Source organism: Zophobas morio, unplaced genomic scaffold (genome assembly GCF_036711695.1).
Source record: "Zophobas morio isolate AGI-343-1 ecotype UQ-CSIRO unplaced genomic scaffold, CSIRO_AGI_Zmor_V1 ptg000038l, whole genome shotgun sequence".
NCBI classification, from domain to species: Eukaryota; Metazoa; Arthropoda; class Insecta; order Coleoptera; family Tenebrionidae; genus Zophobas; species Zophobas morio.
In genome coordinates this window covers 3,874,592-3,885,919 of record NW_026972143.1, presented here as the reverse complement: position 1 = coordinate 3,885,919, position 11,328 = coordinate 3,874,592, and the positions used below count along the sequence as shown (strand labels likewise).

General features: G+C 38.0%; 1 protein-coding gene and 1 pseudogene across 1 annotated transcript; both read left to right on the top strand.

Annotated features, from left to right (window-relative positions):
• The first annotated feature begins 3,233 nt into the window (after positions 1-3,233).
• Positions 3,234-5,420, top strand: LOC135140086 (fatty acyl-CoA reductase 1-like). Its single transcript, XM_064070495.1, has 5 exons — positions 3,234-3,537; positions 3,584-4,091; positions 4,385-4,577; positions 4,626-4,877; positions 4,960-5,420. The coding sequence occupies exons 1-5, from the start codon at positions 3,340-3,342 to the stop codon at positions 5,345-5,347; spliced, it is 1,539 nt and encodes a 512-aa protein (XP_063926565.1). The 5' UTR covers positions 3,234-3,339; the 3' UTR covers positions 5,348-5,420.
• Positions 5,421-5,990: 570 nt separating this feature from the next.
• Positions 5,991-10,019, top strand: LOC135140113 (fatty acyl-CoA reductase 1-like; annotated as a pseudogene).
• Positions 10,020-11,328: the final 1,309 nt, after the last annotated feature.

Genomic DNA, 11,328 nt, shown 5'->3' with positions numbered 1-11,328 from the left:
TTTGAAATGTTGTTAAGTTGTTTTCTCACTGACATTGAAAATTCATAAAATTGATATTGATTGTAACGTGTTCTTTTCAAAATTTCGCTGTAGAAAAACATATTTTTTGCAATGCCCCCGTTTTAGTATGCAAATGATACGCCACTGGTTTAAGTGACACGTGTTCTCTTAAATCATACGTAGGTTAAGTTATAAGGTCTGTTACAATGTATTACTTAAATAAAAATATCCAGGCTTTAGTTATAACTTGATAAAAAAAAGAGCGAAGCCTAAATAAGTGAATTTACTAACACGTGGTTTACATGAACAAAAATTGTGTTAGAACTTTACAAACAATAAACAAAATTGATACCAGGTGTTGACATGGGCGAAACTTCGCATTTCAGGTTAGAAAAACATTAATAATTAATTGCGTGGGTTCGAATCCCACACCTGACAGGTTTCTTTTTCATCGATTTATAAATTAAATACCAAATAAAACAACTACGTGTAGTCAGGTTGGTCGAGCGGTCAAAGGCGCTCAAGCGCCGACTCTCCAAAGAGAGCGTGGATTAGAATCCCACACCTGACAGAATTTTTCTTGTGCGTTTTGCTTAGACGTATTAAATATATACACTTTGCCATATTTGCCCCTACTAAATTATAATTAATACACAAGGTAATTCAATAAACACTACTCTTGTAAAAAAAATAGATATATAACTAGTTACTAAAATTTATCACTGCAGCTATTTTCCCACTTATATTTTTGATGCAAATTCGACTGACTTTTTTTAATTGTAAATCTGTTTCATCAGTTTTGGTTCCCAAAAACACAAAACACATATTTGCATAGAAAGAGCCCATTATTTAACATATGCAAAGATAGCGAAACAATCGGATCTAACAGGATGTCCAAAATAATGTGACCTTCAAATTCATTCAGTCATTAATTTTTTTTTTAATATTTTACTTCGTGATTTTTCCAGTAAAAAAATCAAACATTAAGAAATTCTACATAGCATAGTTTCACTGCAAAATTAGTAAATCGCCAAAATCTTCCAACTTGAATCGCTACCTGAGTTTCTGCTCAGTTTACTTAAAATTTTATCTTCGCTCTCGTGCTTCCAGTATCGGTCTGGAGAAAATAAGAAAGGCAGCTGAGGCTATAGTTAGTAATCAAATTATCTCGTCAATGTTGCCTTTAATACTCAAATGTTGACAATATTTCCAAATGTTCAAAAATTTATTCCGTTGAAACGGGACTGGTGGCGATCGAAAATATTTTGATTCAGAGCTGGCTTTGACCAGTCTGGCACCACTACTTTAGCTGATAACGTACTTACGTACCATACAGTGTGTAGTCAACTAAAGCAAAAATATTTTCACCAAAACTAGTCTAATTTCAATTGCAACAACTTTGATTTACTTAATGCAAGTCAAATTTTTGTCTTCACCTTTACGTTTGCACTTTTTAAAATTGACGTTCCTTTAGTACACGTATTTGTGACTATATAGAACAAGAACTGTTAAATTCCCTGAAAAGTTCGAAACGATGTACAATGACGTGATTTTGTTGTTTACAAGTGAATAATATTCGTACAGTGATTTTTTGAAAATCACGTTTCGTGTTCATTAATTTCTTAAATTTTAGTTATTGTTATCAAATACTTGAGTTTGTATTTAATTTATTCTACTGTTACAAATTTATAATTTACAACATCTATTTTTAAATTAATTATGTGTTATCATGGATTTGTTGGGTTGTTGGTTTGTTTTGTTATTAGAAGGATTAAGTGTGAATAACTTGCAGTTAGACTAATCCGTCTCACAATATTGTTACGAAATAAACCCATAACCCCCCCGGTGCGACGGCTATGAGTGACTCATCGACGACCGAGCGGCGGGCGCATAAAGACAAGTCTGGAGCCGGTTACCGGAAGTCTCGAAGCGGCGTCCAGGGAAGTCTGGAAGCGGAGTCGAGATGGATGTTCGTGAAAGATCTCGATCGGAGAAGTATGGGTTTAAATAGAGACGACCGTCGGGAATGGATTATTCAGCCAGTGGAGACAGTCAAGAGCGTCCAGTGAAATTCGCCGGAATAAGTTCTGTACATAATCGTAGCAATAGTTAGTATTCGCCCGTCAAACGTAATAATATAATACATCCATATCCATAAATCATTTATTATTTACTTAATTGTTAATTATATTATGTAATTTTAGTGTGTATGTTATGAAATAAAGGCAGTTTATTATTATCAAAAAATTGGTCGAAGATTATTTCGACTGAAGTTCCCTCGCTCATAAAGTACAGTAGATAAATACATCAAATCCAGCTGTTCCGAAAAATGATAAGATTTGATTTTATTATAATTATGTATGATATAATTAACCCACTAAGGATGTGCCTTCGGGTGCACCTCAAACAGAAAACCCAGCCACTGTGGGGTTGTAGCCTCCTAAGAGGAAGCGAATCTCTGGGGCTGAGGTAAAAAGGCGGAGGTAGCGAATGCCGACCCGCCAAAACCGGGCCCATCCTCCTCAGGGATAAACCCCAAGGGCAAAATGCAGGCTACAATAGCCAGCCCTAAACAACCCGGGGGAAAAAAGACCTCAGGGTCAAAAAAGAGAGTGTGGACTTCAACCTCCACACCTCCGGTAGCACAAAAGCTCTAAAGGACATAGCTACAGGTAGGTAGCTGCAAGTCACCTCCGTGTAGCCGTGATTGACGTACAGCATCCAATTGGTAAGCTGACTGTTGGCCAGGTGGAGATGGTATAAAATGGCCTGATGGGAGCACTGGACAGACAACTTGAACAGTGCCTAGCATCGGGAAGACAAGCAGCCACTTTCAGGGAAATCCTAAGGATAACCTGTGAAGACGACACCTTTTGCTTAGCACCTCTTAGCCATTACATAGAGGAAGCGGCAATAAGGACGTCTCCAAGACTTCACTCTCTGGGAGCATGGAACAAGCAAGGTCGCATAACGAAGCACACTTTTATCATGACGGAGGAGTTCAACAGAATACCCTTGTTAAGGATGGATAGTGACCGAATGGACACAAAATTAACAAATGAGAAGAAAACACCTTGCGTACCACACAGTGTGTAGTCAACTAAAGCGAAAATATTTCCACCCAATCTATTTTAATTTAAATTGCAACAACTTTGATGTATTTAATGCGGGTCAAGTTTTTGTCTTAACCTTTACCTTTGCACTTTTTAAAATTGACAACTCATCCTTGCAACTATTCGACAAGTGAATTTCAAAGGTGAAAACATATTCTTCCTTTAATATACTTATTTGTGACCACATAGAACAAGCACTGTTAAATTTTCTGAAAACTTCGGGACGATGGTTGACTTACCTACAATTCCTGAATTCTACCGCAACAAAACCATCTTCATAACCGGTGGAAGTGGTTTCATCGGAAAAGTCCTCGTCGAGAAGCTCCTTCGATCGTGTCCAGACCTGAAGACCATCTATTTACTCTTGAGACAGAAAAAGGGCCTATCTCCTGAAGAAAGAATCAAAACCATCACCGATTTACCAGTAAGTCGCTTTGTTCATTCGTTTCCCGTTTTTAATCCGTGTTTAGCTCTTCGACGTTCTCAAATCGAAAAATCCCGACTCCCTAAACAAAATTAAGATCGTTGTTGGCGATGTACGGGAGCTGGATTTGGGGTTAAATCTTCAGGAACGTCAAATCTTGATCGATGAAGTGAATGTCGTTTTTCATGGAGCGGCGTCAGTGCGTTTCGACGATAGCTTAACTGATGCTGTTATCATGAACACTAGGGGGACTAGGGAGGTTGCTAAATTGGTACTAGAGATGAAGAATTTGGATGTTTTTGTTCACATTTCGACGACTTATTGCAACAGCGATCGAAAGGTAGTCGAAGAAAGATTGTATCCTGCTGTTGCCGATTGGGAGAAGACTATAGAAATAGCGGAAAACATAGATAGACATACTTTGAACGTATTGGCCGAAAAGTATATACATCCGCAACCAAATACTTATACTTTTGCGAAGTCTTTAGGGGAGCACGTAGTCTACGATATGTGTAATGGAAGAATACCTCTTGTTGTTTATCGACCTTCTGTTAGTGAGTATAAATTAGTAGTTATACATATAACAGTCATCCCTATAGATAACAAAATGGTTGTACCTATGCCATTTCTGCTTCTCAAATTGACAAGTGTACAACGTTATTATGTACGTTACATAATGAAATTTCAACAATTTTCACCCTTAACACTAGGTTCATTATTAAACCAGTGTTGCTAATCACAGGACGTATGTCATCTCCTAGTGGAACTCGAAAAGTTTTCAGACGTTGTCAATTTTCTAGAGGAATAAATAAATTATTCGTAAATTATCTTAACTGTTTGTTAACAGTTATCAATACAAACATCGAACCCATCCCAGGTTGGATCGACAATTTCAACGGCCCCATAGGTCTCACGGTAGGTTGCGGAAAAGGCTTAGTGCGCATCATTTACTCTGACCCTAACAACATTACGGACTTTATGCCAGTTGACGTTACGGTGAAGGCTCTCATCATATCATCGTGGAAACAAGCTACATACAAGTATATTTTTTCTCTTTCCTTCCGTAGAAGTTATAAATCAGTTTCCAGAGACGCAAGCCACAGACTCAACCCATCATTCTACAACGGTAGTAATAACGACGTGAACAACACAACTATACAAACCCTCGTCGATTTGGGCACCAAAATATGGAAAGATAGCCCCTACGATAATGTTTTATGGTACCCCAACCCAAAAATCACCAAGTGCTACTACATTTATGTTTTTCAAATGTTGATGTATCAACTTATACCGGCTTTACTCATCGACGGCATGCTTAAATTAATGGGCGAACGACCGATGTAAGTATCGCAAGAATTACTTGTAGCAACATAAAATTTTAGAAGGGCGTATCTCAAAATGGGAATTTTCTATTCATGGCAGGCTTACTAAACTTCAGAGAAAAATTCACACTGCTAATGTAGCCCTGGCTTACTTCACACACAACAACTGGAAGTTTGTTAACAGCAATTTTTTTAATTTGGTGGAAGAGTTGTTACCTGCGGATGTTGACAGTTTTTCCTACAAATACGAGAACACTGTGATTTATACATATATGATTGACTGTATTTCAGGTACTAAAAAGTACCTTTTAAAGGAAAATGATAGCAACAAAGCGAAGAAACATTTTTTTAGATTGTGGGTATTGGCCAAAATTTTCAATTTCTTGTGGTATTTGGGGCTGTTTTGGCTTATATTTATTAAAATTGAGGTTGTTTCCTTAGTATTTGATAACTATAATGACGTGATTTGGCAAACTGGTGTTAACTGAATAAATTAAAAATGTCAGCTTATGTTTGTTCTTCCTCCAGGTTTTTGGTTATTAAGTTTTTAAAAATCAGTGTGTCGTGTTCATTCATTTCTTAAATTTTAGTTATTATTATCAAATATTTGAGTTTGTATTTAATTTATTCTAATGTTACAAACTATATTTTTCAATTAGTAATGTGTTATCATGAATTTGTTGGGTTGTTGTTTTGTTTCTTTGTTAGTTTAATAAAAGAATAGAGTGTGATTATTATATATTTTTTTTTATCTAACGTAAATCAGTCGCCTGATGGACTCGGTTACAATTCATCCTTAGCTTAACCTCGGGAAGTAAAGGGAAGTAGGATCTGGGTAAGTCAGCAGGGTGGAGTTGACGCTACGGATGAGCAAAGAGATTTTAGCGGAGTTTACAGGTAGGAACCACCAAAAGTAGTTCACAGAGTGTGTAAAAGAGACAAGAGTTAATCAGGTGTACACAATGACTAGTGTGTAATTCGTCAAATAGAATTTTGATTTCAGCAGGTCAAGTTTTGACCTTAACCTTGTCGTAAGAACTTTTTAAATTTAGTAAACCGGATTTTACTTTCATCACAGTTGAACTTCGACGGTGACAAAATATTCGTCCGTTATTACCCTTATTTGTGAATACACAGAAAAAAAACTGATAAATTTCCCGAAAAGTTCAAAACGATGGCTGAAATACCCACAATTCCTGAATTCTACCGCAACAAAACCATCTTCATAACCGGTGGAAGTGGTTTTATCGGAAAAGTCTTGGTCGAGAAGCTTCTTCGATCGTGTCCAGACCTGAAGACCATCTATTTACTCTTGAGACAGAAAAAGGGCCTATCTACTGAAGAAAGAATCAAAACCATCACCGATTTACCAGTAAGTCGCTTTGTTCATTCGTTTCCCGTTTTTAATCCGTGTTTAGCTCTTCGACGTTCTCAAATCGAAAAATCCCGACTCCCTAAACAAAATTAAGATCGTTGTTGGCGATGTACGGGAGCTGGATTTGGGGTTAAATCTTCAGGAACGTCAAATCTTGATCGATGAAGTGAATTTCGTTTTTCATGTAGCGGCGTCTGTGCGTTTCGACGATAGCTTAACTGACGCTGTCATCATGAACACTAGGGGGACGAGGGAGGTTGCTAAATTGGTACTAGAGATGAAGCATTTGGATGTTTTTGTTCACATTTCGACGACTTATTGCAACAGCGATAGAAAGGTGGTCGAAGAAAGATTGTATCCTGCTGTTGCCGAATGGGAGAAGACTATAGAAATAGCGGAAAACATAGATAGACATACTTTGAACGTATTGACCGAAAAGTATATATATCCGCAACCAAATACTTATACATTTTCGAAGTCCTTGAGCGAGCACGTGGTCTATGATATGTGTAATGGAAGAATACCTATTGTTGTTTATCGACCTTCCGTTAGTGAGTATAAATCAGTTTTGCAATAACTAATAATCATTCTCAAAATATAGGCACTTATAAGCGACACGTGCGTAAATTAAAAAAATATATCGTATGTAGTACTAACGTGACTTACATTTTGGAATAAACCTTTTAAACAGTAGGTGGAAAAACGTTGGAATACAAACGATGTAAACTCATTCACCGTTAAAACTAGAAGCTATGAAATTATTCCTGGTTTTGCTCGAAAATTAGAAATCTCAGACTAAATTATCTCAACTGTTTGTTAACAGTTATCGGTACAAACATCGAGCCCATCCCCGGTTGGATCGACAATTTCAACGGTCCCATAGGTCTCACGGTAGGTTGCGGAAAAGGCATAGTGCGCATCATTTACTCTGACCCTAACAACACTACGGACTTTATGGCAGTTGACGTTACAGTGAAGGCTATCATCATATCATCGTGGAAACAAGCAACATACAAGTATATTTTTTCTCTTTTCTTCCGTAAAAGTTATAAATCAGTTTCCAGAGACGCAAGCCACAGACTCAACCCATCATTCTACAACGGTAGTAATAACGATGTGAACAACATAACTATAAAAACCGTCGTCGATTTAGGCACCAAAATATGGAAAGAATGCCCCTACGATAATGTTTTATGGTACCCCAACCCAAAAATCACCAAGTGCTACTACAATTATGTTTTTCAAATATTTATTTATTAACTTATACCGGCTTTACTCATCGACGGCATGCTTAAATTAATGGGCGAACGACCGATGTAAGTAATTACTTGTACCAACATTAAATTTTACATGGGAATACTCCAAAACGGATTTTTTTTAATCGCAGGTTGACTAAACTTCAGAGGAAGATTCACACTGCGAATATATCTCTAGCTTACTTCACACACAACAACTGGAAGTTTGTTAACTACAAATTTTATAGTTTACAGGGAGAGTTGTTGCCTGCTGATGTTGACAGTTTTTCCTACAAATACGAGAACGCTGTGATTTATATGTACATGTTTGACTGTGCTGTAGGTACTAAAAAGTACCTTCTCAAAGAAAGTGATGATATCAACAAGGCGAAAAAGCATTTTTGGAGGATGTGGGTGTTGGCAAAAATTGTTAACTTCTTGTGGTATTTGGGGCTGTTTTGGGTTGTATTTATTAAAATAGGGGTTGTTTCATGCGTATTTGATAAGTATAATGACGCGATTTTGTATTAAGTGAATAATAATTGTATAATAACTTTCTTGTTTTTCTTGTACTCCATTAATTTCAAGCAATTGGCAAAGCGTTTTTAAATTGGATAAACTACAAATATCATAAGTACACATTAATCATTTATTATCTTCTTAATTATATTATATGAATTTATTGTATTAGTAAATGAAGACAGTTTATTAATTTATTTTTTGCCTTATAGGCTTAATAAGATTCCCAGTTTTATATAATTGTAATTGTTCTACTCTTTCTGCTTGCTCACCCCTTGCCTTAGTTCCCTTCCAGTCCAGTCCTCTTGCATACTAGTTTAGCACTTCTTCCCTACTTTCCTCCGATTCTCTCAATTCTTCACATCCTTCCAGCATATACTCTATTGCTTCTCCCTCTCTCCAGCATATCCTACACCTTCTGTCAGTTTCATCCATCCAAAAATTATTCTCTTTCTCTTCATTTTAACACCTAAATCTCGCCATCATGTTTTCTCCTTTTTACTCTCTCTCTCTGTGTGTACTTTGGTACTTCATTCTTTACTATTTTTCTATATTCTGCATTATATCTAGACTCCGATATTCTCGATCTGCGTTCTTGCTTGTCTATAGCCTTATCTCTTACACTCAGTTACACTCCTTCCCATTTCTCTCATTCTCTCTATTTCGTCACATGCATATCCTTTTCCTTCATAAGACTTGTCTCTTTCGCTCCAAACATGTTTTCCCCCTTCCTTTCTTATTACTTTCCAACATTCTTGCAATATTTTACAATCACCTCTCTCATTAAACTTCTCTTCAAATCCAACTGCCCTTTTACCTGCTTCCACTCTCATTTTCTCCCTCTTTGTTTCTTCTCTCGCTATATACCCCAGTGTATACTTTTCCAATCCCAATGTCCATTTTACGTATTTTTCTTGCACTCTCTCTATTTCTTCATATTCCCTCCATCACCAAATCTCAGCTCCGTACATAAATTCACTTTGATCAAACTATCAAACATCATCATTCTTCTCTTACAATCATGTCCAAATTTTCTCACTCCTATTCCTATCACTTTGTTCACTTTTCCGACCATTTCTTGAATATGCGCTCTCCTTTCGTACTTTCTTCCCAAACACCACCATTTTTTTTTTTACACACATTTTCTTCTTCTTTTTTTTTTGCCACAATCACCAAATCATCTGCGTACGTCAACGACCACACTTTCCCTTGGCCCACTACCACCCCTCCGGTCTGTGCATTTCTGAACATTTCATCTATATCTCCTAAATAAGCTGCAAACAATGCGGGACTGAGTGGGCATCCCTGTCTCGCTCCTCTAGTTGTATAAAAACTCTCGATTTCTATTCCATATTCACTCTCACCTCACTTACTGTTTTTTCATATATGTATTTCTTGCATTTTCGTTACCAGGTACGCATCTACTCCCCTTCTCCTCAAATACTTCGACATTTTCTATCTATTCACGCTATCAAACGCTGCTTTGATCTATGAACAATGCGTACATTCGTCCACCCTCTCTCCTTATTTTTCTTCCCACTAAATGTCGCAGGATGTGCACATTGTCCATAGTACCTCTTCCTTTCCTAAACCCTGCCTGACCATCTGGCAACATACCCCTTGCTTCCATCTCCTTTCGTAACCTCTCATCTAGTATCATTGCGTATATCGATTAGTGAGTATAAATTAGTTATACATATAATAATCATCACGATAGATAACAAAATGGCTGTCACCTATGCCATTTCTGCTTCTTAAAAAATGTACAACATTCTGACGCAGAATCTAGATATCTTTTAACACTTCACACTAAGTTGATTCCTAAACCAGTGTTATCAATTTTCTAGAGGGGATGAAAAAATAAATCTCTGCATTATTTATTTTAACTGTTTGTTAACAGTTATCAATACAAACATCGAACCCATCCCAGGTTGGATCGACAATTTCAATGGTCCCATAGGTCTCACGGTAGTATACGGGAAAGGCTTAGTGCGCATCGTTTACTCTGACCCTAATAAGCAGAAGACATAGAGAAAACCTTTACCATTATCAACGACTCTCTAATGTCAGCTTATGAGAAGAATTGCCTATTAAGAAGGAAGGCCGAGGCAAAGGTACACTATGGTGGAACCGAGGGCTCAGCCTGCTTCAATCTGGACTAAGAAAACTTTTCAATAGAGCAAAAAACACTAAGAAAGCTGAGGGAAGCCTACAAAGAGCACAGAAAAGAGTTTAAGGAAGAATTAAGAAAGAGGAAACGGGAAACGTGGAGATCCTTCTGCAGTAACATAACGTCGACTGCTTCGGCCGCAACGCTGAAGAGAGTTCTCTCGAAGGACCACACACATCAACTAGGTTTCCTAAAGAAAGAAGATGGCACATTGACAGCCACCTTAGAAGAGTTTGCAGAACTTTTGCTGCAGACTATGTTTCCAGGCGGCACAAGGACTACCTCCCATTCCAAACTCAATGTGGCCGGTAGTCAATCTTCCCCGAAGGACTGGGCGCTGGCGGCAAAGATAGTCACGGAGGTAAGACTGGAGTGGGCAGTTGACAGATTTTCCCCATATAAATCTCCGGGAGTGGACGGCATGTATCCCGCCCTCCTGCAGCTACATACCGAATGCATGGCGAAAAGCACAGGTTATCTTTATACTTAAGCCAGGACGACAAGATTACACCTTGGCTAAATCCTATAGACCAATTAGCTTAACATCATTTTTGTTGAAAACAAGATCCACGGATACGGTCTTCCACATAGTTGTCAACCGTATAGAGTGGGCGATGGAGAACAAACTCTTCACCTTAGGAATGTTCTTGGATATTGAAGGAGCGTTCAATAAAACGACCTTCAAAAGCATAGGACTAGTCCTATAAGAGCACGACGTGAACCCCACCCTGAGTAGGTGGGTGACCGGTATGCTGAGGAATAGGGAAGTACTGATTAATGTAGGTGGCACTGAGATCGAGGCTGTTGCAGACAGGGTATGTCCCTAGGGAGGAATACTCTCTCCTACCTGCACTGTGGGATAGTGTAGTTGACAGCCTGATACGACGCCTCAACGATCTTGACTACCACAGAATTGGATACACAGATGATCTAGTCATTTTGCTGACAGGAAAATACGCAGGTACATTATGTGAAATAATGCAAGCTGCAATATTAACAGTTGAGGAATGGTGCAGCAGGCATACCGTCTCCGTAAATGGGGGTTGTATTGAACTGGCAAGTGAACTAGAAGAAGCGCGTGGCTTATAAAGCGGGAAAAAGCACGCTCGGCTCTTTGGCAATGTCGTAGGGTGGTGGGAAGGCCTTGAAGTTTAAACCCCAAGATCGCCC

Excerpts from the sequence above, each read along its gene's own strand:
- LOC135140086 (XM_064070495.1), top strand. The coding sequence starts at position 3,340 with ATGGTTGACTTACCTACAATTCCTGAATTCTACCGCAACAAAACCATC. Across the intron at positions 4,092-4,384 it reads TGTTTATCGACCTTCTGTTA|TTATCAATACAAACATCGAA; the intron begins GTGAGTATAAAT and ends GTTTGTTAACAG. Across the intron at positions 4,878-4,959 it reads TTAATGGGCGAACGACCGAT|GCTTACTAAACTTCAGAGAA; the intron begins GTAAGTATCGCA and ends TATTCATGGCAG.